At 38.5% G+C, this 27,675-nt stretch overlaps 1 protein-coding gene across 1 annotated transcript; it reads left to right on the top strand.

Annotated features, from left to right (window-relative positions):
* The first annotated feature begins 500 nt into the window (after positions 1 to 500).
* Positions 501 to 26,179, top strand: CYB5B (cytochrome b5 type B). Its single transcript, XM_020912791.2, has 5 exons — positions 501 to 743; positions 9,425 to 9,553; positions 10,892 to 10,921; positions 19,571 to 19,599; positions 22,524 to 26,179. Exons 1-5 carry the CDS (start codon positions 582 to 584, stop codon positions 22,612 to 22,614), a joined length of 441 nt encoding a protein of 146 aa, XP_020768450.1. The 5' UTR covers positions 501 to 581; the 3' UTR covers positions 22,615 to 26,179.
* Positions 26,180 to 27,675: the final 1,496 nt, after the last annotated feature.

Below are 27,675 nucleotides of genomic sequence, written 5' to 3'. Positions count from 1 at the left end.
GGTCTGGAAGCCGCTTCCTTGGTGGCTCAGACGGTAAAGAATGTGCCCGCAATGCGAGAGACCTGGGTTCCATCCCCGGGTTAGTAAGATCCCCTGGAGGAGGCGGCATGGCAACCCACTCCACTGTTCTCGCCTGGAGAATCCCCATGGACAGATGAGGCCGGCGGGCTATGGCCCATGGGGTCGCAAAGAGTCGGACACGACTGAGCGACTAAGCGCAGCACATAAGCCGACTGAAGAGGAAACCTCTTTCTCAGACCGACGTGTCTCTTCGGCGCCTTTCCAAAATCACGGTATCTGATTGATGAGATTGGAGGGGCTGGGTGAGCCTGATTGGTTAGTTGGACCTCGAACCAGGCCTACGCCCCTAGGGTCTGGCGAGGAGTGTGTGGGATTTGAAATAGAATTCCTCGTTTCATTGGTGAAAAGAAAACGAACCAGAAACTATTCGTAAGCGTGATTGGCTGTTGACAGGTTTGCCCCGGTTACGGAAGCCGGTGAGGACGGAGCGGGAGGTCGACTTCCAGGAAGTTGGTAGTGGAAACCGGAATAGCGGTGGAAAAGAGGTTATCTCAGGCCCAATGGCGACTGTGGTAGCAAGCGGCAGCGATGGGAAAGAGCAAGGAGTCGAGACTTCCGTCACCTATTACCGACTGGAGGAGGTGGCGAAGCGCAACTCCCCGAAGGACATATGGCTGGTGATCCACGGGCGAGTCTACGATGTCAGCCGCTTTCTTAACGAGGTGGGGCCCAGGAGGTGGACTGCGCTGAGGGGGCACGGGCCCAGAAACGATGGTAGGCTGTGTGTGGGAGGGAAGTGAGGCCTGGCTGAGGACGAAGAGGCGTGCCGAAAGGGACCGCGACCCTTCGAGACGGAGTTTGGTAGGGTTGGGGGGGAACGTTAGGTCTGCGTGCATTTCTTCCGGCACTAAGTTCTGGTACCTTTGATAACATGCTTCTGTCACATGTTGAGCGTTTACTGTTTGCTTGGCTAAACTTTCGAGTCACCGGTATCACCATTTTACAGAAAGAAATCCCGAGCCTCAGAGTTTCTCACCTAACTGCTTAGAGTCATTCTAACCTATGTCTGAAAGCGCCAGATCTCTACTCATTTTTTAAATTGTGCCTTCTGAAGCAATACTTTTGCCTGGAAAATCCCATGGACTGAGGATCCTGGTAGGCTACAGTCCATGGGGTCGCAAATAGTCGGACACGACTGAGCGACTTCACTTCACTTCTGAAGTAATACCAGTGTTTGGTTTTAATTTTCTTGAGAAGAAGCTGAGATGCCTTCTCCCATCCTACCATCATGCTGCCTTTCTTTTGCCTATTTTGAGCAGACCTTGAGCCTGGAGGTTATGAGTTGTTTTTTTTTTTTTTACCTTCTGACTCAGACTCTGTTATCTCTTTTGTTAATAAAGCATGTGTATTAACGTTTTACAAGTTCTCCTTGAGACTGGTGCAAGTGATTTATTTTTTTTAAAGAAATATACTTTTAATGTGTTTAACTCTACTGAGGTGTAATTTACATACAACAAATCATGCATGTTTAAAATGTACAGTTTGATGAGTTTTGACAAATGTATTCACCCATGTAATCACAACTCCAGTTAGAACATTTTTATTACAGTAAAAATTTCCCTCGTGCTTTTTTGTAGTCATTCCTCTCACTCCCAATCCCTGAGGGTTTGGGATTTTTTTTTTTTTTTAATGTAAATGTGTTTGGTGGTTTATTTTTGATGTGTATATTTTTATTTTGAGCAGTAGATTAATAATCTAATGGTTAATTTCTTGGGCACATTTGTATAATATAAATCTACTAACACTGAGAAAAAGTTTTATTTCTCTTAGTTCTCTTTACGAAACAAATATACTAGTAAAAAAAATTTTTTTTCTATTAATTTGGGGCCTAGGGCACAAAGCTCTACATCCTGATTCATAAATCTCTAAAAAAAATTTTTAAACTTAAAGTTCCCCCCCAAATAACATTGATTTTAATAAATCTTTCTAGTGGCCAAGAAGTTAATGTCTTAGCATTTAGTAACTTCTTGTATTTGTGGGGTTTATGGCAGTTAAACGCTTTTAAAAGTGCTTTCCCGTTACTTCAGCCTCAAAGTAACTAACTGAGAGTGAGTTGGATAGTATTGATCCTTATTTTAGCAGGGGTATAAGAAACAGGTTCAGAAAGATTTTGGTCAGGCAACTGATTAGTGGCAGGGTGTATTAGATAAATTCCTTGGTTTCTCTTGCCTACATAGCAATCCTTTGGAATTCTAGTCTTAGCTGTACTTTGGTGTGTGCCTCATAAGTTTCCAGTGTGGCTTGTAGCAGAGTAAAGCATAGTTCAAAATGGGTAAGCCAGGATGGGTTCTTTTGTGGTTTCGTTCCCCCCCCCCCCCCCCCCCCCCGTTTCTTGTTAATTAATTCAGAATAGATAGTGAACTTGGAAGGAACACTCAGTGCACGTAGTGGACATTAGTTTAATCTTGAACAGTTACTCGCTTGGTTCACCACATGCTGATGGAGCCGGAGATGACATAGGTGTGCCAGCATGGCCTTTCAAGCTTGACTTGCAGATCTTTACCTGCAGTTCGCCATTCTCACTTATCATGTTCCAGAGTCTGTCCCTCTGTTCTTTTTCATTCCAAGTCATGTGCTAAGGAGAAAAGTGAAGCAGAGAAGAGGACTGTGGACATGTATGGAGTGACAGCATGAAGATGAAGGGTTGAAATTTTAGATATGGTGGCCAGAAATGGCTTTATTAAGATGACTAAAGTCAAGGCCAGAGAGAAGTTAAGAGAGCTGGCCTTGTGGACATCAGCAGGAAGAGCTTGTTCAAAGCAAGTTCAAAGGCCTTGAGGTGCAACTATGTCCAGTGTTTTTGAGGAACAGTGAGGGAGGTTATGGTGGCGGGAGAGTAGTAGATGAGGTCAGCATGATCAAGGTGAGGAGCAGGTCATGTACAGTTTTGCTGGTTTTAGAAAGGATTTTGACTTTTGTTCTGAGATGGGTAAGCATGGTGGAGCAGAGGACCAGTAAGTAATATGTGGCTTACTGGCTTACTATTCAAGCATTACTGACTGCCCTGTTGAGAAGAGCCTGAAGAACACTCGAATCCAGTTAGGAGGCTTTGACGGTAACCCGGGCTGGAGACAGTGGCTTAGTGGTGGTGGTAGTGGGGGTAGTGAGAAGTGTCAGATTTTGGATGTGCTGTGACGGTAGAGCCAATAAATTTAATGATGCCTTTTTTTTTTTTTTTGATGATGCCTTGAACTTGAGAGTCAAGGGTGACTGAGGTTTTTGCCTGGTATGTCTGGAGGAATTGGGTTGTTGTTAGATCAGGAAGAAACATCAATTTTCATCCTTTTCTTTCCAACCTGAATTCACTTTGGGGCTCCTCCTTAGAAAGAGGTTCCTCATTTGAATATCTAGCATTTATAGATTGCTTTCTTTTTTGATTAATGAATATGGTTAGAGTGTTACTCTGGGCTTTGAATGTGATAATTTTGGATTGATAATATAATTGAATTATCATCTAGTAGATTAATTTCATAGGTTTCAGTCAGTGGTATTGATTTAATTTATTGAAATCACAAATGAAAAACCAAAACATTGCAATCATACACATCATATTTCTGTTACTTAGTGGTTTTGAAAAAAATGACGTAGAAATGGTTACAATATGGACTTCCCTGCTGGCCCAGTGGTTAAGACTCTGAGCTCCCAATGCAGGGGGCCCAGGTTCGATCCCTGGTCAGGGAACTAGATCCCACATGCTGCAACTAAGACCTGGTGCAGCCAAATAAATGAATAAATATTAAAAAAAAAAAGAAGAAGAAATGGTTATAATATCTTATGCCATTGACTACAAAATATCAAAGTGCATCTATCTTAGCAAGGGTAAATATGATTTTGTGAACTTTGTTTCAGTTTATATTCTTACTACTGTATCACAAGTGGGAAAAGTTGGGAAACCATTGTCTTATGTATAATTAACCATTTCTGACAACAGTAACCTAAAATAACCTGTTATGCTGTTTTAAAGCTTTCTATGTACTTTTTTAGTGACTGTTGGGATGAGTGGGTATACTGCTTTAGGATCTGCTTCACAGATGGGATAGCATTTTATTCATTCAGCAAACATTTGTTGAATGCTGACTCTTCTCAAGTGTTGTGGTACTAGGTCCTGGTAGTATAAAAGTAGACATAGATCTGCCCTTTTGAAGCTACCCTTCTAAGGGAGACAAAGCAAAAACAGCCAGGCAAGGAGTTGAGAAAGTAAAATGGCCATGGTGGGGAAATATACTTTAATAAGAGTGATCTGGGAAAGCTTCTGTGAAGATGACTTTTCATTGATGAGAGGGAACTAGCTTTGGGAAGATGAAAGAAAAGAGCATTCCTACGGCATTTGCGGAGTCAAGCAAGAGTTTGGCATGTTGGTGGGACTGAAAACAGCTGTGGCTTTAGTGTATACAGTAAAGGTCAAGAATGGCCAGAGAACTTGGCAGGAGCCAGGACAGGCAAGGCTGGGTAGGTGGTATGGATTTGTGAACCATACCATAAGTTAATGGAAAACCACTGCTGTGTTTTAAGATGGGGGTGACATTGAAGGAATTTATTTCAAATATATTATTTTTGCTGAGGTTTTGAGAATAAATTGAAGGGAAAAACAATACAGAAGGGAAGAAAGGAACTCTTTAAATCCCAAGAGTTTGAATCCTCCATCTTCCATGGAGTGCTGCAGTCCACGGGGTTGCAGAGTCAGACATGACTGAGCGACTGAACTGACTGATAAACAGAAATAGAATCATAGTATTCTTTAATCAAGTTATAGTGTCTATTAATTGATTCAGTGTAATAGTAATAGTATGTGTTAGGTGCTTATTATCCTAAGCACCTAACTTAGGTGCTTTTTAATCCACTTAATAGCCCATTTTAGAGATGAGAAAACTGAGGAGCAGAGAAATAACTTTCACAAAGTCATAATGCTAAGTGGTACAAGCAGTCTGACCGGATAGCCTGTGCCCATGACATTAGGATTTGCCTCTGTTTTTTTGTTTTTTTTCGTGGCTATAGAATATGGAATTAGGTCTGTTTTACAGCCACTTTCTTCCACATCTTAGACGTAATTTGGAAGGGTGGGAATGTGATAGAGGGAAGTTAGAACTAGCACCTTTTTTCTGGAACCCAGGTAAGTTCTTAATTTTTTGAGTAGGTCATATAGGTATACTGTGCAAAGCTTTCTTCCCATCTGCCCACTATCACCATCTCCTAAAATTAACTACTACTATTTGAGAATCTTTCCAGTTTTATTTTGTGCCTGCAAGCAAAAGTGAATGTAGTTCCTCTTATTCTTCCCCACCCCGACCCCCCACCCATAAGGTAACTGATAACATGCCTTGCCTTTTTCACATAACTGTATATCTCAGGAGTCTTTCCATATCCACATCTGGAACACTTCCTTATTATTCATAGAAATTGTTGAACTGATTCTGATTTATTCAAGCAGTCTTCTATTTATAAGCATTTGGGTTGTTAGTAATATTTTGCTGTGTAGATTTTTCCCCCATCTAAGTCAACTCTCTTGAGATCTAATGTCCATACAAGAGAATGTAGAGATTTTATATGTGGAGTTCCATGAGCTTTGACAAAGGTCTCACCTGTATAGTCCCCATCACCATCACTGTTTCGAACATTTCTACCATCTGTGTTCTTGGGCAACCAGTGATTAATTTCTCACATTGCAAAACAATATGCTTTGTTCTGTGTCTGACATCTTTTACTTAACGTATCTGTGAGATTCATCTATATTTTTTCTGTGTGTCAGCAGCGTGTTCCTGTTTAGTGCTTATTCACTGTAACTATACTAAAACTTAGCTGTTCACCTGTTGATTGACACTGGCTTGTTTCCTCTTTTTTTTTTTTTGGCTATTATGAATAAAGCTGTTGTGAACTTTCCATATACAAATCTGTGTGTAGACACATTTTCATTCCTCTTGGGGAAATACCTGCAAGAGAGATTGCTTTTTTTTTTTTCCCTTGTGGCTTGTGGGATCTTATTTCCCCAACCAGGGATCCCTTGGCAGTAAAAGCTCTGAGTCCTAACGATTGGATGCCAGGGAATTCCCATAGGTCATATTTTTTTGTTTTCTTTTGTTTTTGTTTTATATTTGAAGCAATTGGCAGACTTTTTCTCCATAGTGGCCCCATCATTTTATAGTCACACCAGCAATGTGTCAGTCTTCCAGTTTCTCTACATCCTCACTGACACATGATGTATTGTGAGTGCTTTCACTTTTAACCATTCTGATAGATGTGTGCCGGTATATAGTAATGGTTTTAACTTGCTTTTCCCTGATGACTAATGATTTTGAGCATCTTCAAGGGCTGATTGGCCTTGTGTGTGTCTTGTAAAGTGTATGTTCAGTCTTGCTCATTTTTAATTTTATTGTTTTCTTATTACTGACTTGAAGGCAGTCTTTATATATTCTGGATGCAAGTCCTTTCAGAAATACGTATAGTGACTGTTTTCTCACAGTCTGTATTTTGCCTTTTCGTTTTCTTAGGTGTCTTTTGAAGAGAATTTTGGTGAGATGTATATATATATACATGTACACGTATGTATATATACACACACATTTGGTATATAAAACATTCTAATGACTGGATGTGGGCTGCGGGGTTAAAGAGTCTTGTTCAGTTTCCTACTTTACTGTAACCTTAGGAAAATGTGCTCTGTGAAGACCTTTTCCCATCTGTTCAAGGGAGATTATAGTACCTACTCCACAGAGTTGTTGAGACAGTTAATTTAGGTAATTCATACAAAGACTTATCATGGTACCTGATATAAAGAGCTCAGTAAGTGTTTAGTGGCTGTTTTTATTAATAATTAAAAATTATGTTGTTTCCTATAGCTTCTTTTGAGTGCATAGTAACTAGCACATGCCCTGAAGATGTAAAGGTGAATTCGATGTTTTGGACTTGCCGGGAAGATGAGATCTGTGCACAAGCAATGTTGTGCATGGTAGAGTAGTCTTGCCTTAGGAAAGACAGAATGTGGGCTCTGCTTGGTGCCACCCTAGGGTACCCCCTGAAAGCTTCAGAGTTTGACGAAGCACAATTCCTACTGTCTTTCTCCAAGGCTGGTCAAATGAAAGTGCAATTCTGTCATTATCTAGCTTGTGGAATTAACAAATCTATAGAAAGTATGCTTTCTTTCCTCAAACAGGTCCATGTGGCTAGTCCTAGGGAAAACTAGAAATAACATGAGGCAAAATTTAACCTCCAGCATTGTCCAGGTGAGCTGCCCCGATCGACACTTTGACTTTGCTGTGTGTATTTGTGCGGCTTACATGCCAGAGAGGGAGAGAGGGCAGGTGGGAGTGGAGGAGGGCACTGTGAGCGCCCCCTAGATCTCACTGTGTTCCAGGTTCTGTGCTATATTCAGGAATATAGCCAGAAGTAAGACAGCCATGGTTCCTGTTCTTAGGGAGCTTATAGTCTTGTTGAGGAAGAAGACATTAAATAAACAATTGTAGTTGTGATAAACACCATGAAGATGCCTAAGGAATTGTGAGAGTCTGTAGCAGTAGGACCTAACATGGTGGGGAATAAGGGTATATCATCTGGTGGGGATGAGTTATGTTTGGATCTGCAGACCTGATATTTAGACCCTGAGCAGTTGGAACTGCCAAAGTTACACTCTTTCTGGCAGTTAACCTCTCCTAGGTGACACCCCTGCCTTGCTAGGTTCTTTCTAATCCAAACGCAAATACCTATGGACCTGCACCATTTCCTGCTGTTCACCACCCAGGTCTCTTATCTTTCTTTGAGTTGTCAGACTATTTTTTAGGAAGTAGTTTTTAATCCTCTCCAAAACTTTAACCTCCGTATTTTATTTTGATGATTAGTATTTTGCTAATCCTGTTTGGCTAGCCTGGCCTAATTTTGCAGCTTCTGTAATCTTAATGTTTCTAGATTTCATTTTCCAAGTCAGGTGGTCTTTAGCATATCCTATTGTTACATTTTTATTACATCACCATGGAATTTCCATTCACAGAGAATTTGTGTAATTTTTTTTCCCAACAAGATTTTTATTCTGTAACTGTCATTCTTCACATTCTCTTTTCTGTCCATCTGTTCCTTATCCATTCCATAGAATTAGCAATCTAGAAATATTATTATTTTGTGTTAGCAATTTGTCTTCTTTCTTTTCTGTATTAAAATATGAATTTTCTGTCCTCCTTTCAATAAATACTTAGTACGTGAACTTAATGAAAAGCTGAAAGACTTCCCTGCTCCCTGCCACATACTTTGTGAATTTACTGAAGCCCTTCACAGAACATCACAAAGTTTCCTTTGTATCTGTATAAAGTATTTCACTTGATTATTGCTGGAATGAAATAGAAATTAATCCATCACAGGCATTGTTTCATCAATTGAAAGTTTATGATCTTGACTGCCATATAGTTTATTTGAAATATTTGTAATGTTATTTAATTGCTTATACAATAAAAGCTAAGACAAGATCCATTAGTCTTAAAACATAAAGGCTGTCAAATTCAGAAGAATCTTTTTTTGCAGATTCATATGAGATTTAAAAGCAAAGCAGAAGAAAGTGGGAAATGTGTACCCACTTATGTTATAAGCAGACTTATGTTAGGTCTGCTTAATAAAAACAGGGAGAAATTTATGATTGTGTGATAGATTTGAATAGCACTCGTAACCAGTCTAGTTCACTAACCTCCAGACTCTTTTGGTCTTACTTGTTTTATTTTGCTATGATTCAGACAGAAGTAAATTTTGGGGTTATGTTAATTATAGGTATGTAAACCAAGCTTTTTAATGTGTGTGTGGTAAAGTACACATAAAATTTGCCATTGTAACCATTTTTAACTGTACCATTAGGTGACTTTAATTGCACTCACAGTTTGTACAGCTAACACTGCTATCCATTTCTAAAGCTTTTTCATTACCCCGAACAAACTTCATCACCATTAGGCAGTAACTCACCTCCCGAACCTGTGGGCCTGGAGCCCGTGGCTCAGCAGCTGTGGCGCACGCGCTTAGTTGCCCCGCAGCATGTGGGGTCATCCCGGACCAGGAACAGGGTAATCGTCTTTCCTTGGCTTTCTAGACTTTGATGTTTTTGGAGATCACAGGCAGATCACTTTGTAGAATGTCTCTCAGTTTACGATTTTCCCAGGTTTCCTCATAATTAAACCCACAGTATGCATTTTTGGCCAGAAGACACAGGAATGATGTAGTGTTCTCCCCTTTGCTCCTGTCACAGGTATACATGCTGGTTCATCCCATTGCTGCCATTTAAAGGAGAAGAGGGAAAAGAGGAGAGCAGCGGGGGAGGAGCTATTCTCAGTTAGCTTTTCAGAGAGCCCTTACTTTAATAAATATCTTTTTCTTGTAGCATCCTGGTGGAGAAGAGGTTCTGATGGAACAAGCTGGAGGAGATGCAACTGAAAGCTTTGAAGATGTAGGCCACTCCTCTGATGCCAGAGAAATGCTCAAGCAGTACTATATTGGTGATGTTCACCCGGTAAGAACTAGCTGAGCTAGGAGTGCCTGTAGAGAGAAGAAGCTATCTAGCAGCCACAGGTCATGATGAGGAGTGAATGACTAAAATTCATTCAGCCCAGCCATCAGGCTAAATTTTCTCCAAAATCATCCAGCCTTACTGTGCTAAGCTGGAGCTTCTTTTTTTTTTTTTTTTTTTTTGCTTTTTTTTTTTTATTAGTTGGAGGCTAATTACTTTACATCATTACAGTAGTTTTTGTTATACATTGATATGAATTAGCCATGGATTTACATGTACTCCCCATCCCAGTCCCCCCTCCCACCTCCCTCTCCACCCGATCCCTCTGGGTCTTCCCAGTGCACCAGGCCCGAGCACTTGTCTCATGCACCCAACCTAGGCTGGTGATCTGTTTCACCCTAGATAATATACATGTTTCAATGCTGTTCTCCTGAAACATCCCACCCTCGCCTTCTCCCAGAGTCCACAAGTCTGTTCCATACATCTGAGTCTCTTTTTCTGTTTTGCATATAGGGTTATCGTTACCATCTTTCTAAAGTCCATATATATGTGTTAGTATACTGTAATGGTCTTTATCTTTCTGGCTTACTTCGCTCTGTATAATGGGCTCCAGTTTCATCCATCTCATTAGAACTGATTCAAATGAATTATTTTTAATGGCTGAGTAATATTCCATGGTGTATATGTACCACAGCTTCCTCATCCATTCGTCTGCTGATGGGCATCTGGGTTGCTTCCATGTCCTGGCTATTATAAACAGTGCTGCGATGAACATTGGGGTGCATGTGTCTCTTTCAGATCTGGTTTCCTTGGTGTGTATGCCCAGAAGTGGGATTGCTGGGTCATACGGCAGTTCTATTTCCAGCTTTTTAAGAAATCTCCACACTGTTTTCCATAGTGGCTGTACTAATTTGCATTCCCACCAACAGTGTAAGAGGGTTCCCTTTTCTCCACACCCTCTCCAAGCTGGAGCTTCTTATTTGTAAATCAGCACATAGAGTATTTCTGAAAAGGAACTGATTTTGGAAATGGGTTTTTAGTTGATTAATTTCTTTGTAATGAGGTTAATGTCATGATCTAAAATAGTGCTTTGATTGTTCTTGTAAATTCTTTGCTAAAAGTGGTAACTGTGGACCATGCCATTCTAACAAGGGACTATAATGTGCTCAGAGTCAGGGATGCGGGGGTGAGGTGGGGGGTAGTAGTCAGGACCTTCTATAGACGCTGACATCTCCTCGGGAATTGCTACCAGAAGGTAGTCTCATGTCCCAAAGTTAGAAATAAGCACATAATGAGTTTGTTTGGATGTGTCTTAAAATATTTATTTTCCTCTTTAAACAGAATGACCTTAAACCTGGAGGTGGGAGCAAGGTAAGAAGTCCTCTATTTCTCTTGTGTGTTTCAAGTGTTTATATTTCTATTTACTCAAATGGAATTGCTGGTTTTTTGGGTTTTTTTTGAAGTATTTTAACAAGAAATGTTTACTTTTCTCTCCAAGCAAAAATCCCATTTTTCAGGAATTTGCGTCCAGTACCATCTCAGAAAAAAGTAGCGGAGTCTTAAACAATAGGAACATTTTGTTCAGGCCTCTGTTCATTTTTTTTAAAAATTGAAACTAAAGCTATGACCCGTGTTCTTACATTCAATAGTATAGGTGATAATAATTGCTTCTGTGTTGGAAAAAGAATTGGAAAGTTGATTTATTCTTGCAAGTCTTAGAACAAGTTGTAGACTGGAATAATTGAGTAATTGACTGGAACAGACCTTTCTGTCCCCATTACCCTGTTGTCTGGGCTCAAATAGGTCTACACACCCATCCCATTCACTCGGTGATACCACAAAAGTAAAAGATGAAATATTTGAAAACTTTAATGTGTGCTGCATAATGTAGCAGGAAGAAAATTTGAATGCCTTTTTGTTTCCCACAAGCTGGATGCCTCACTTCCCTTATTCCCTCATTTTTTTCTGTTTTCCTCGACTCTTCTACTCTCTTATTATAAAGACGCAGCAGTTAGTTGTCACCAGAACTTCATGGAGACGATGCTCCTTCCCCTTTTCCTCCTTCTGGCTTCCCTTTCTGCATTGAGCTGGAATTACTGAACCTGTGCGACAGCAAAGTTGGCCAAGACACACGGATTCTTTCAACTCAAGAGGTTGCTTGACCGATTCTGCCACCTGTTCCCCAACCATCCAGAGTGTTTGTGTAAATTAACTCTTCCATCTTGTTGCACTCTGCTACTCTGAACTGTTGAATTGTTTATGAAGGGGATGTGAAGTGGTTCCTTAAATGCTTTGTGAGCGTTGGTAGTTGTTTGTCCTCCCTCCTAACATGTGTACTATCCATTCTTGAATCTTCACTTGTGTAATTAAGGTAAAATTTGAACTAAGCATAGCTTGTTTGGTATATTGAACATGTCCAGAAACCATTGCTCTCAGAGGTCAACATCTGATTTGAGGGATGTACCTGTTTGTACAGGAGATGTACCTTAATTCAGGAACCATAACCCACTTGTTCACAGCACCCTAAGAGCACTTTTTATATTAAAACAAAATCTGTTGTGGGGGGGGAGTTCCAGTGTCCAGAAGTCTTACAAATTGCTTCTTGTTGCCATTTTTCTTCCTTGGTGGTATAGTATGTAGTTAGGACCATTCTTAGGAATGGAGAGCAGTGTTTTTACAGTTCTGTTCCTTGTACCGCCTGTATTGGCATCTCTTGGCATGTTTTCCGAAGTGCGTATTCCCTGGGCTCCATTACTACTACTGATTCATGCTCTCTGGAGGTGGGAGTTTGCATTTAAGTAACCCAGGTAGCCAAGTACCAGACATTTGGCTGAATGACATGCCAATCTTCTCATGTGAAAACTTTTAGGGAGCTTTTAATTCTCTTCTATGGAAAGCACTGTCTGCCTTCTTGTAGACCGAAGAAGTAACTCGAGATGTCTCAGATAAATTAAAACTGTTGAGCCTTGAACTTTTTATAAGAAATAAAGAAAAAGAAACCCTTTCAGCTGGTGAGATTTGATGAAATTTGTCAAGAATTTAGAAGTCTCCAAATGTAGTTTGGCCCCAGCCCGGCTTAAGTTAAACAGTGATTAAGGGCAGTGTTTTCAAGACCCTGTTTTCCTCATGTCTGCTGTACTCAAAGGACAGTCTCCTTTAAATAGAGAGTCTGATTATTGAGTGTTTCCAGTCACACTGCTGTACTTCAGGCAGACCAGCCAAGGGAGACCTTTGGGAAAGTTTTCAAGACCACCTACATAGGTTGTCATAGAGCTTATATAGTCCAGCCTGATTTTAGTTCCAGGAAAAAATTCTTGCACCTTCAGATTTATTTCTTACATGGGTTTTAAATAAGCCTTTTTGCATCTAGTCTGCAGGTATCTCTTTTCATAATTTTTTTTACATTTACCATGAAGAAATAAATGTCAAGTTCATTTCATTACTATTCTTTCGGTTAAGGTTTCAGAACCTCTGTAAAGAATTGAATTTTTTTTTTTTTAACAATGCCTCATTTAGAGGTTTCTTCCGCCTTATGGACAGAGTTTTCATTTCCCTTCTTCCTTTATTCCTTCTTCTCTCTTCCCTCCACAACTCCATATCTCTTCCCCGTCTGAAACTACCTCCGCACCCCTGCAAAAAAAAAAAAAAACTTTTTTAAAAGCATCTAAAACATGCTCTTCCAGAGTGCAAATCAGGAACTTTTCCCCAGTTTTTTAGAAACTGCTTTTCATACTACTTTTGCTTTGACACGGATGGTCACCTTTGTTTCCTTGTAATGCTTGAGGTTCAAGACCCTGAAGTGTTTGTTACAATACCAAAGCTTAAGACGAATGGATGAGGAAGCTGTGGTACATATACACCATGGAATATTACTCAGCCATTAAAAAGAATTCATTTGAATCAGTTCTAATGAGATGGATGAAACTGGAGCCCATTATACAGAGTGAAGTAAGCCAGAAAGATAAAGACCATTACAGTATACTAACACATATATATGGACTTTAGAAAGATGGTAACGATAACCCTATATGCAAAACAGAAAAAGAGACTCAGATGCATAGAACAGACTTGTAGACTCTGGGAGAAGGTGAGGGTGGGATGTTTCAAGAGAACAGCATTGAAACATGTATATTATCTAGGGTGAAACAGATCACCAGCCCAGGTTGGGTGCATGAGACAAGTGCTCGGGCCTGGTGCACTGGGAAGACCCAGAGGGATCGGGTGGAGAGGGAGGTGGGAGGGGGGACTGGGATGGGGAATGCATGTAAATCCATGGCTAATTCATTTCAATGTATAACAAAAACTACTGTAATGATGTAAAGTAATTAGCCTCCAACTAATTAAAAAAAAAAAAAAAGAGTAAAAAAAAAAAAAGAGCAGTCATAAACAATATCTAAATGAGTATGGCTCTGTTCCAATAAAGCCTTATTTGTAGAAAAAAAAAGAAATACCAAAGCTTAAAAGCTTAGAGACTATGGATGTTTTTCTTAGCTGCTTCAGTTGAAGATAACTAGAATTAAAAACATTTTTATTTCTTAAATCTCTTCTCAGCTGAATTAGTCCCCCTGCGGAGAGCTATCAGTCTTCTATTCACACTTGAGTTAACATTTTTCTGGGCTGCTTTTGAGTTATGGAAACTCACCTTAGAAACTTTTCTGTGCCCATTTGCCTGTCTACTGTGCTGCAAGTAACCAAGATACATTTGTGGTCAGTGATGTCTCTTGATTATGCATTTAATTCTTGGTTAGAATCTTTATCTGTCATGAGTCTACTTTCAGTTCAGGAGATAAGGTAACATACAGATGCAACCTGACCAAAAAACGGGGTACTGTTTCATTCATTTATTCAGCAGGTATATTCTAGGTTACAGTTCCCAACTGCTTCACTAGTCAAGTCTCATTGCAGTGAATAGACCCAATAACTTGACCATTTTTCCATTTAAGTTTTTTGAATGGGAAGTTTGTGGCGTACATGGCTAAAAATTCAAATAGTACAAAAAAGTGTACTATGAAAATGACTCCCATCGCCAGCTCTGTCTCCCAGGTCCCCTTCTCCTGAGGTAGCCAGCTGCCATTTTCTCGTTTACTCTTCTGAAGAGATTCTATGCATATGTAAATGTAAATGGATGGGTGGAAGGCAGATGGATTGACCAACAGACCAACTACCCCATCCTTTAAAAATCTTGCACATACTGTTCTGACCCTTGCTTCTTTCTCCTAAAGCATTTTACCTTAGTGACTGTTTCCTATCAATTTATAAACATCTTTTTAAGCAAGTAAGGTTGTCTCTATAAAAGCTTAGCATGTTTCTTAAACTTCATTTTTCAACTTAAGAAATTTAACTTTTGAAATCGAGTCAGTTCCATCTATGTTAGAAGCAGTTGGTAAATTGCATTTAAAGGCAGGTACGTTTTTCTCTCCCAGATGTCTCTACAAACTTTTGTTATACAGAGTTTTCTATTATAGGCGCGTCCAGAACATACTTAATGTTCCATTTACCTTCTCTTTTCTGAGAGGGAAACTAAAAAGAACACGCACTTTATAGTTTTGTTATGTAGTTGGTTGCAGCATACTAAAAATTTCCTTTTAAGAATTGTTAATTATTCCTATCATACCTACAACCCAATTTATTAATATTTGAAATGGATATGCCTTTGGATGAGTAGTGCTTGCTATTTACCAAAGAATTTTGTGTGGTTGTTTCATTGTTGACTGTTTGTTTGTTTACCTAATGTTTGTATTTTGTACCATAATCTTTTGAAATAAAGCAGACTATAATGGCAAGGTCACTCTTGAAAGACAAAATACCCTTCTTGAGAAATCTCAAGGGTTAGTGTGTCTCCTTGTAATGCTTTATTTAGGAATGACGGGTAGTTTTGCGAAACAAGATGTCAGAAAGACCAGGGTAACATCTTTTTCAAATCAGCCCTCCAGTGTGGTGATAAGTAGAATAGTCTCTGAGTATGTTAATTTTTTCCTTCTGTGTTATCTTCTATATCTTGTCACAATGAGTTCTTGAGAAAGTCGTGTAGAAATTTGTCTCAGCAGGTGTTTTCCATGTTTGAATTTGCCCTTATGTACAGGGAACTATTTTTTGTATGACTGGGCTGACCAGGCGTTTATGCCTTACAAGACAGTAGTTGTTAAAACTGTATTCTCATCTAGAAAGAAATCTTAGTGCATTGGAGCTTCATGAGAAGGCTGTCCTCAAGATCCACACCACGTGGCCATGAATATATTGACATCATGTACTTTCAAAACTCAGATTTTCTAGATTGTATGATGAACCTCACATTAGAATTCATATAGTGATAGTTAATGTTACATACAGTCTTTTGTATTCTGAGGGTAGAATCCTTTGCAGTAGTTTGAAGCACAAAGTTCCCAAGTTGTTTTTCATGTTTCTGGCCACATACAAACCAAACTATTCTAAATAAAAAGCTACAAAAACTACCAGGCCACCCAGATACTCATTAAATTTGTTGAAGGTGTCCTGTGGCTTAAAATCCACTTCTTCCAATTTTAAATACTTGGAATCCTCTAGGAATGGCTAATATTCAATTTAGGAATTAACATATAAGCTTCTTATATACCTTATGTTTCCCTTTTATTTAAATCTCTGAAAGTCTAAATATAAGCTATTTAGGCTTGAAAGTATATGTATAATGCCCTGTATTTATATTTGAATGCCTCATAACCATAATTTTGACTCATTGCTTCCTATGTTTATGTTCTGGTGACAAAATACACCATTCCTTAAGAATGTGTTCTCCTCTGTTTTTTTCCCTAAACAGGGTTCATAGTGAAATCACCCCCCACTGATCCCTAAATCCTTTCCCGTATGTTTGCCAGTTATGAGATTTCTTTATCATTCTTTTAACCACATGAAAGCATATCAGAAGAGCATCTGGAAGAACACATCTTGTGTTCTACTGTGAGATAGAAGCATCTCTTTGTGGTGCTTCTTCAGTCTTCCTGGACGTGGGAGCATGATGTCAACATCTCTCTCATCTTTAGAAGTCTGCTCTTATAGGTTTTGCTACTACAATGCTCTTGGGTCAGAGAAATGTGTTAATTGAGTATGACTTTAGAATTCAGGTTCATCTGATCTGAACTTTTCAATTCACAAGTGAGGAAACTGATTTAGCATGGAGCCTGAAGATACCAGATGTAATTTCAGTTACAATCAGCATTAATAAAAAGGTTACTCAAAAATTATGAAGTATTTCCTTTGTTTAGTATTTATATGTATGTGCATGTATTTATTTATGTATTTCAGGAGGGAATTAAAGCCTTAGTGAATCTTGAACTTGAGGAACCACCTTGTTTAAACAGTTAATTTCTGTTCATTTTGAATTAAAGTTAAGAGTAGACCTCGAGGTGGTTGTTTGGAAGTGTATTCTGGACTTGTTGAAGGAGAAAGAAACATGGATGTTAATTACTTGGGAAAGCTTTTGGTAGAAGAACTGGATTTGAACTGCTCTTTTGTAACTAAAATCATAGGGTATTGTAGTTACTACTGTCTGTGCCAAAGATGGAGACCAGTGCCTTCTCCTGACCAATCTTGCATGTAAATTAACATGTGGGCAAGAACATAAGCAGCCAAGATATGCCTGAACACCCACAGGGGTAAATTAAAGTCAATCATAAACTGTAGGAATTTTACCTAAGCATCTGTTAGACTCAGCACAGAGCTCTGGAGTGGAAATGAGAACTATGCATGGTGAGAACAGAAAGGTAGACTCGAAAAAAGGTTTTGTGTTAATAGAACTTTTTTCTTTTTAATTTTGTTAAATTAAAAATAACTTTTTTGGCTTCTTTCCTAAGTTGGTTGAGGCACTTTTGGCTACCATGAGCAGTGCCTTAAACAACTCTTTCATTTATAGTTGATTAAAAGCAGAGTAACTGTGCTTTGGCATTTATTTGGCTGTCAGTATTCTAAAGAGGATATGCTGCTTTCTCTTCTCTTTCCTCCAGTGTTAGGGTAGTTCTTTTTGCCTTGATCTTAAAACGGGTTGAGGTACTTGGTTAAAAGGAGGAATGAGCGGTAGGAAGGAAGGATGCAAACCATATATATTTAAATTTTTAAAAATTGCTTGTTAGGAACTATTACCATTTCAATATATTATGGTCTTGGTATGTCTCCTCTCTTTCCCCCCTCTTTCTTCTCTGGGTTGCTTACTGCATTGTCTGAGGTTCACTCGAGTTAGCACACACCCAGTGCTTGTGGTTGTAAAAGAGGCTAAAAACTTCTAGAGAATTCCTTTATATGAACTAATGGCTTTTAATGTTTTTATAGGTTAAGCAAAGTGATACATTTATTATTCATTATGCTCTCATGTAAGCCTTTCAGATTACCTTCTTTTTTTAAAAAAAATGCTAATTCTGCATTTTTTGTTTTATAAATCATTGGTATATTTGTGGATAATGAAAGCATAAAAGACCGTGGACATTTTCTTCATAGAATTCAATCATTTTTTGGTTACTGTAGTGGAATATTTTGAAAGGCAGTGTTATAAATGAGATGCAGACACAGCCGTCAGTACCATTCCCACCTTTCAACTCTGCAAAACATTTGCTGTATTTCTCAAAGATTGACAGTAACATGTTTTAACTAGCCTGACTCATTCTACTCAAGGAGAAATGTCCCAGATTGTTATCATCAGGGTCTCAAAGAAATATAGTAGTGAAGTAATAAGATTTATCTAAAACTTCCTAGAGGTTTTACTTGGCTGTAGGTGAATTTCTTTCAGGTTTCAGGCATGGTCTCATTTGCATTACAATGTTCTGAATATAGGAAGCTAAAACTCACCTCATGGTCTGCTCTAAAGTATCTAGGCCAGTATGTATGTAGGGTTGTTGGAATTCTTGGAAGTTACTGAGAACTGTAATTATGTGTTCACACCCTGGCATACTGCTGACTATTGGCAGAGATGATCTTTCAGGGCAGCAGTAACCCGTGCTAATGGGTTACTGTCCTCTGGCGGTAAGTTAGCGTGCTTTTTTGTACTCTACAACTAATTAATGAAATCCATAAGTTCATTTGATGTTTACATAAATTGAATTTAAAATTTTGGGATCAGCTTTATTAAGATGTAATTCACGTTTCATCCAGTTCACCTATTTAAGATGTACAGGTCAAGGGTTTTTAGTATATTTAGAGTTGTGCAACCATAATCACAAATCAGTTTTTGAGCATTTTCATCACTCTTAAAAAGAAGCCCCATAACCTTCAGCAGTCATTTTCCTTGTCCCTCCAGATCCTCTTCTCCCTGCTCTAGGAAACCACTGATCTACTTTCTTGCCTCTTGGTTGCCTGTTCTGAACATTTCATGTAAATAATCTTATGTAATACATGGTCTTTTTGTCTGGTTTTGTCAAGTAACATATTCAGGGTTCATCAGTGTCACTGATGTATCAGTACCTCTTGATTAGTTACTGCCACATTTAAAAAAAAATTTATTTTGATATTTTCTTAACCCTAACCCCATTTTTCCTGTAAGCCCTAAGATCTCTAATCTTAATTATTATGATTTCAGAGAGTAAACCAGTTTGCTTCTCTAAGTCACAGAGCAGTCATCTGCATGCTTTTGAGCATTTCCCAATTGATCTCTATGTTACAAGAGAGGAGTTTTTATATTTTAAATAAGTTTCAGGAAATGTGATTTTAACTACTGTCACTGGCAAGCCCAGCTAAACTAGGCATATCATTGTGACTTCAAATGAGTTCATTAGTTTATTGTAATATAGTTTGTATCAATGGCATTTTTTTTTCCAATAAATAAAGAGTTCAGGTCATTTCTGTGTGCTTTCATAATGGTTCTTTACTAGAGAATGTCAGTATATTATCAGAAAAAGAATTGCACATCTTCCTATACATATGGATACTTGCAAATATCAAATTACATGAAAGATGTTGTTATTTAGTTTCATAGTTTACATGAATATTCATGAGAAGTTTTATATACTCTGTGTTAATCTTTTTTTGTTTTGTTTGTTTTTAAATATGCGTCTTCTTCAGGAACCTCCGAAAAGCAATACATGCAAAAGGTTGGTATCTCCTTAATAGACTTTCTTATGCTCCAAAATACTGTGTGGCAAAGAGGTTCCTTCCATAAGTATACATGTGTGACATAACTTAAGAGTATAGTTTGACAGCTCATTCTCTTTTTTTGGTCAAAATTATTGCAAATCAGTAGTCTCTTAGCTTTAGCAAAATTAATTTTTCCAGTTTCAGTAATCTTGAATAATCTCAAAAAAGTTCTTGTCTTGAGTAACTTTTAAATCTCGTTGTGACATAAATCAAAGTTATATGTAGTAAGAGGCAAGAGTGCATGGACAAGTATTACTCCTAAGTCAGACCCACAGTCTCTGCAGCTCAGCCCAGCTATGCAGTTTCCACTAAAAACTTATTCTCTTTTAATCCTCACAACACACCTATAATGTGGGTGCTGTTATTATATTTTACAAAAGAAAAAAATTGTGTAGTGCAGTCATATTCAGGAGTTTGAGTTTTCTCAAAGGTTTACCTTATATCCCTTGCAGTAATGTTGCTAATACAGTAGTAGTAGCCCTGAAAAGTATACATTTGGCATCCCTTAAATAGTGTCTCTACTTAAGATAATTGTAGAATCCTTGGCTTGTAAAAATGTATAGAGATTATATAGAGCTGTTTCATCTTTCTGAGATCGCACTTAAGGCATTTCATAGAGAAAATATGTCTTCCCCCACCCCGCCCCTATAAAACTAACGTGTCTTTTTTGTTTGAGATGATAGTCAGAATATTTTAAAAAAGTGGAAATTAAAGGAAACTGTTAGTAAATTCAGCTGATTTATATACTCAGCCCAAAGTCCCATAAAGAATTTGAAAATACAGGTCATAAACTTGCTGTAGACTTCTACAACACTAAAAATTGATTAAGAATTATTCTGTGGAATACATAAAGAATTTTTACAAATCAATTAAAAAATAACTTTGTAGAATATGAGAAAAAGATTTAAGCACCTTATAGAAGAGGAAGCACAAATATGAGCATATTAAAAAAAAAGGTTTGATTTCAGTTGTCATCAGAGAGATGCAAATTAAAATCATAGGGTATATTTCACACCTATCAGATTGGCCAAAATTAAAAATTCTAAAAATAAGAGGAGTTATTTAGGAAGTGAATTACCAATATTCTTAGGCCCTGTTAGGATCTTGAGGAAATGTAAATGGGTACAGTCACTGTGGAAAACAGTTTATGCATTATCAAGTAAATTTGATGATATAGTAACTTTTGATCCAGCAATTCCATTTCTAGGGATATATATATGTATATATACACTCAAGAAAAATGTGTATACATATATACCAGTGAACACATTACAGGAATGCTCATAGCAACATTAGTCAAGATACTAAAATATTGGAAACAACCCAAATAACCATTCAGTAGTAAGATGAATGAATTCATTCTGGGATATTCACACAGTGGAATACTACAAACCAATAAAAATAACAGTCACAGCTACAGGCAGTAAGCTGGATCAATCTGAGTGGATCGAGCTCTGTCTTCGGGCAGGAGGCTTTGCTGAACCTGTGCCTCTGCTGTGGTATAGGTGCGTTTCCTCTGCTTCTCTGCCCCGTGGTCACAGTGACAGAGGGGCATCTGAGGACTGATGGTCCACCATCCTTAGTCTTTTGCACTGAAGGCTTGGGTCCTGCTTCTGATCTCTTTTGCCTCTTGGGCTGCCCTGGAAGGTGCCTGAAATCATTCCTCTTTTGGGGAGATTACTTTTATGTTTCCCTGTGCCATATAGCTGTTGTACATACTGACCAACTTGCTTGTGTCTTTAAGCAAAGCTACCTGGCTGACACTCTAAACTTGTCCAGAACAGCTTTCTGCCATAATTTAATGTACAAAGTGCTTGGCGTGTTCAGGCAAAAAGAATCATTTTTATTATTGAACCACAGCTGGTTTTTGTGGACTTCAAAGCCTTTTAGTACTAAGACTGCATATGTCTTAAGTGGAGGGGCAGCCAGGTCATTTGGATTAAAACTAGCAGTGTTAATAAGTTCTAATAGAGAAGAAGGATTTTTTTTTCTTTTTTTTTTTTTTTTTGACTGCCCCATGTGACTTGCAGGATCTTAGTTCCCCAGCCAGTGATTGAACCCAGGGCCACTGCAGTGAAAGTGAGTCATCTTAACCCCTAGGCCACCAGGGAACTCTTTATTTTGAGGAGAATAATGACTGTCCTGAAACTGAGGAAAGTTTCTTTGTAGGGCTTCTTAAGCCAGCCTTCTTAAACCATTTGCCTAATTTTATTAGCACTATCAGTATGGTCTGTGTGTGTTTGTGTATGTGTCCTTATTAGTATCCAAACAAGGATAGGAATCAAGCTGCTTGACTAGCTTCCCTTTGTGATTTTGGGTGCAGAGCTTGTGTTTTCTATGTGTAAAATGAGAATAATAATAGTACTCATTTCATAGGATTGTTGTGAGGATTAAATTTTAAAAATAATTTGGGGCAGATACAATATCATCAGCAATTGTATTAGGTATCATTGGTTCTGCACTGATAATTATACACATAAAATGGTGGCCTTTTCCTGTTTAAGGATGTTAATTGTTGAATATGTGAAAAGTCTTGAAGAAAAATTTAGGCTATATCTAATCCCATAAACCAGAAATAACCATTTATGTCTTTGTGAAAACACATATTGAGGTGTGTGTGTGTGTGTATTATCTTTTTTTTGTATCATGCTATATGTTCCATTTTTAGTCCTTTTAAAATTATTGTTGAACTCTCACTTTAATTAAAATCTTTGTTGGTTTTTTTTTTTATTTCTCCAAATCAAAATTCTTTAATTTGGAGAATATTAAATGTGAAAGTATTTAAATACTTTAGTATTAAAATATGAATGTTGAATGATAGGGAACGTTTGGTATGAAATGTTCACAATTTTATTGTTTTTTTTCCCCCTTGAACATCTAGCTACTGGTCGTATTGGATCTTCCCCATCGTGGGTGCTATTCTCTTAGGTTTTCTGTATCGTTACTACATGGCAGAGAACAAGTCCTCCTGAGAAGACCTTGTTGAAGTCTGGAAAGCATTTCCACTTGGGAGCAAGAACTAGAGACTTACTTGGAGCCTGCAGCAGTGCCCTCTTCTTGAGTCCTGCCATTTGTATTCTTACCCCTTGGAACCCAGATGGTTGGCCAGACATCCACCTCAGCTCCACGGCCGTGTCCAAGTCATTTCTCAAGAGCCTTACTCTCAAAGCACCTGCTCATTTTTCTGTATTCTTGCCTTTGTTTCCTCTCTTTACTCTTTTTCATGAGCGCCTTTATGTTTCAGAACTGTCTTCTATGATTACAGTCCACATGTCATTGTGGCATTCCCTTTGGTAAAATTGCCTGCTTTCCAGTACTTCGAATGCACGTTAGACATATTTAACAGCGTGTCACATTCTGGTTTGGAAGCATTTCTTTTTCCCCTTTTCAAGTAAATGTTCCTATTTTTTAAATTATGACTTAATTTTATTATTTATCATAAGAGGTTTTAATTCATGGCATCAGATTGCACATCTGTGACTTAAAACACAACTGCAAAATTATCCTTTTCCTTGTTTGTAATTGTTAAAACTGACCAAGTGTAGCCAGGAGCCCTTGCCACCCTCTAAGGCATCAGATAGTGGTGCTGGATAGAACTCTGCTTCCCTTTTGTTCATTGGGAGTGGAGAGAAACAGGGAGAGGGAGAGATGAATTAGGATGATAGAGTGAATTCATAGTAATCTTTCTTTTGAAAAATATTGAAAAACACAACTTTAAGGGCAAGAGTTCAGAACCACTAAAACTTCATCCTTTATTTTGATTTGGCACCAGTTCCTAACCATCTTTTTTCTTTTAAAGTTACCATCTTTTATTGGTAAAATGCAAGTAAGTATATCTTTAGGGCTTTACAGTTTTGTAAAGGATTTTGCTGTTTTTTTAATCAATTGGCAATTTTTTATTTACCATTTTATAGAAGAGGCTCCAAATTGATCAGAGATACAGTATTTGATCTTCTGTTTGCCCCAGTAAAGTAACTCCCATGGTAAAGCGGCATTTGGAAGCAGGAGAGCGGGGCCAGAGTGTTTTCCACTTCATCTTATTTTACCTCCATGGCTCCAATTTGTGGTTTTGTTGTTTTTCCATTGAGAGGGGGGGAAAAAAAACTGGTAGTTACTTTTTTTTTCCCTTGGATAACTGTTTCCGTGAGGAGTAGGTTATTATTCAGAATTATATTACTGTTTCTCCTCAGTTCAGGCGTTTCTCTGGCGTATTTGACTGCTTTCTTCCTCTCTGTGGAAGCACCTGAGGAGACCGTCCACTGGCAGTTTTCTGCTGACAACTGTGGTGGTTCTTCCTCCGTGTCCTTTGAGGATGACCAGTGTGCTCTGCGCCCTTGTCACGTACAGCAGGGAGCCGCGTGGTTCGGGAAGGACCATGGTCACTGCCCAGCGTCTCCTCCCCTCTGCCTGCTTGCCAGAGACTGACAGGACAGGACCCTGCACAGCAAACCTGTGTCTGCCCATGCAAACTCCTCACGAAAAAGTTCAACCCAGGTCTTGTATCCTGTGATTTAGCCGTTGAGCAAATTCAGAATTCATAAAAATAACATTAACCTGGTAATTGTGCACTTGATTATGACATTATGGAGTAATTTTAGGGGATTTCTGGCCAGCTTTTATATGTCAGGGATGTGGGTTAACTTTAAAATTTTTATCTTTAGAAAGTATTTTGTATGCATTATAAGATGCCACTTTAAGACAATTTACTGAAAGAAAAATCTTTGATGATTATGTAACAGAGGTGGTTGTGACTTGATTCCTCCTCAATTTGGAGGCAAAGAAGGGTCGCCTTGACTAAGAATTGATACTTAATTGCTGTAATCCTTTAAGTCACCTGATGAGATGGGCCCACACTGGGGTAGAAATGAAGAACAAAGGAGTATTGAGGAGCTGGAAAAGGGAACACTCGAGCTAAGACTAAGCCAGAAGATAACTTGGATTAATTAAAAATGTGTTGGCAGTCCCCCAAATTGAATGGAAAACATCTGGCTTAGAAGAAATGTTAAAGAACAATATTCTTAAGTAAAATTTGTGTTTTTTGGTATTTTTTAAGGTAAAAACCACTGCAAAAGGTATGTTTTTCTGCTTCATATTGGTTGTCGTTTCCTGTTTACATCTGGACTTGTTTTTATTCAGAGCCAGAGGAAAAGATTTTCAGACTTTGTCTCTGCCAGCCATGAAATCCATCCAATACCCAGGGCTCTCTTTTGATCTGCTAATGTGATGTCACTTTGTGTTATAAAAACCACTTTTGGGTCCACTTATTATTATTCTGCTGCCTACATAAACAGCCAGGTGAACGGTAGAGCTTGTGTGAGAGCTTGCGGAGGTTTTGTTTTTTTTTTAAACAATAATGTAATACAGTATATTAGCCAAATCTATGAAAAAGGACTTTTGTTTTAAGACATAGATGGGAATTCTCGAAACAGCCTCGACATTGATGGGTTGTGAAAAACCCCTCTGCAGAGCCAGTGGAGCCAGTCCCTGTTGTCCGGAGCCTCCTGGGGTGTCTCTGGAGTATTGGGTTGTTTATTCCCAAGGAAGACTTAACCGCTGGCGCCCACCATACTGTCAACATAATGGCTGGAAATCACAGGAGAGGAGATGAGGGGAAATTAGTGCCCCCAAATAAGGATGTTAGTGCCGGGTCCCAAGATTTCCTGCCTCTGTCTCTCAGGAGTTGGTTTTGGTTTCCAAATGACTTACGTTTTGTAAAGACAGGAAAGTAATGGGGACCGAGTTTATACTGTGTTTAGTTCTCATGTGACCACTTAAGCTGCAACAAAAATCCATTGGAACCTGTAATTTGACCCTGTAAAGTTCTTTCAGCAGTTGTCGTAGATGCACATGTTGTGAAATAAGAATATTGTTGTGTTTACACTCACTCAGTTCCCATGTGGAGCAATGAAAAATGCTTTTCAGGCCAGATGTATCATTACTTACAGAGTATCTCATGTTTAAAATCTCAAGTGATACCCATCTGATTAAATTCCATTTTAGAAACATAGAACAGTAATGTTGGTTACTTCCTTCCCCAGGAGAAATGGATTCAGATGTGCCTTGTGTCAACAGAGACTGTTGTTTTTTTTTCTTTCTTTGAACCATCTTGTTCTTTTGCCAAATATCATGAAAGTAATGAGGAGTTTAGTCCCATCTGGCGGTTGTGCTCTGCGAGAGCTGGGTTTGTAATTTGTTGGGGGTGATCTCAGAGGGGAGGTTCCAAGAAGCAGAGGTATTTTTCAGGTTACCTACTCCACACCCAGCTTCTCACTCATGAACTTGAGGGGCCAATTTGTACCTGCACCTATATTCTCCATTTGCTGTTTAGGCAAAGCATGATGATTTCATTTCTTTCTTTTGATTTTACCCTCCACTCTGAGCAAGTGATATTAACATTCCTTTTGTGTATTCAATAAATGGAGTTTGTTTACCTATTTTATTTCAGCATATTTTGAACAAAGATCTTTGTCTGCTGGAATGTGCGCACAGTGAATGTTTGTTTAGAACTACACACAATAAAGATACTGTTTTCCTTTTCTTGCCCTGACTATAGTTATTTTTTTTTTTTTCTTTTTTTAGTAGAAATTTTGGTTCTGTAGTTCTCAGGTGTTAAGAAAAGAATTGGGAAGCATAAAAGCCACCTGTATCTGTGCTAATATTGAGTTTAGTGTAACTGGAGAGAGTTCTGCGGTTCTTCAGGATTTTTGCTGCTGTTGCTCTTTCCCTGATGTGTGTTGCTCATTTGATAATCACCAGAGGCACAAACCAGGACTTTTGTTGTATTAACAGATGTGATATGGCAACAAGGTAGACAGGTTTTTACTGAACCCATCTGATAAAGAGAAACCAGTTCAAGGTAATAATATTTGTTATCTATAATGCCAGTCTTCAAATGGTTGTTTTTCTTGGAAATAGCTAAACTGTTGGGGGAAATTAAGCATTGAGATTGAAGTTCTAGTGACTGTTAATAAAACAAGGTAAATAAGCCATTTTTACAATTAACCTTTGAAACACACTGATAGCTTTCTAACATTACCGATGAGACATTGTTCTTTAGGGTGTAGTTATTTCACTGTCATATGAATTGAGGACTACAAATAGAAAAGTCCCATTCTTGTTGCTAGTGTTTGAGTCTAATGTTTAATCTTCTGTCCTAATAATTCACTGTTCCTGATGCTGAGTGTTTGGCAGGTATTTGACAGATCCTGGTCGATTCCTGAAAACCTGGGATGGAAGATTGTGATTTCTGCTGTGTTAATGTGATTTCTGCTGTGTTAATTTAAGGGACCAAGCACCCACACAGTCTGCTAAGTGATTGGTAATTGCAGGTAACGTAGGTAAGCTAACTAATTAGCTTAATAGATATCTGTATACCCTGCAGGTTTTCACACATTTATGAGATGGTTACGTCCCAGTAGTGAGCATCGAATGTCGTTGGCCCAGGTAAAGATAAAAATTCAAAAGTATGAGTTTTACTGAATGTATATCACTTCCACTATCGTAAAGTAGAGAAATTATAAGTTAAACCACACTAAGCCTTTCAGGGCCCGTCAGCTTAATCACAAACTTAACATTTTAGAAAACAATTCTTGTATGAAGCATTCAGGAGAGACTAGGGTTGGATTTCAGGCAAAACGTGAGGACACAGTTGTAACACTCGTTTATGTGCCACCTGTTCTGCCATGCAGTATCTTAGACGACTTCCACACACTTCTGATTCTGCAAGGTCTTTACATGGAAATCGAGGACATCCAAATTTTACCAGTGACTTGAGGCCACACAGCTAAGGGGTGAGCTAGACTTTAAACCCAAACCTAGCCCTACAGCTCTCAATTTCTACTGTTGGTTGTTCTCATATGAAAACTAAGCTCTAGAGTCTTCCGTGTAGGTTCAGTGGTTCAGACTCTGTGCTTTCCACTGCAGGGGGCACAAGTTCATTCCCAGGTGAGGGAACTTAAGATTCCACAGGCCATGCAGTATGGCCAAAAAGACCCCAAAACTGAGCGCTCGCTGTACCAAAATAATATGCCTGG

The sequence above is a fragment of the Odocoileus virginianus genome, chromosome 20, assembly GCF_023699985.2.
Source record: "Odocoileus virginianus isolate 20LAN1187 ecotype Illinois chromosome 20, Ovbor_1.2, whole genome shotgun sequence".
Classification (NCBI taxonomy): Eukaryota; Metazoa; Chordata; class Mammalia; order Artiodactyla; family Cervidae; genus Odocoileus; species Odocoileus virginianus.
The sequence above is the reverse complement of the archived record's forward strand: the minus strand, read 5'-3'. Positions and strand labels throughout refer to the sequence as shown.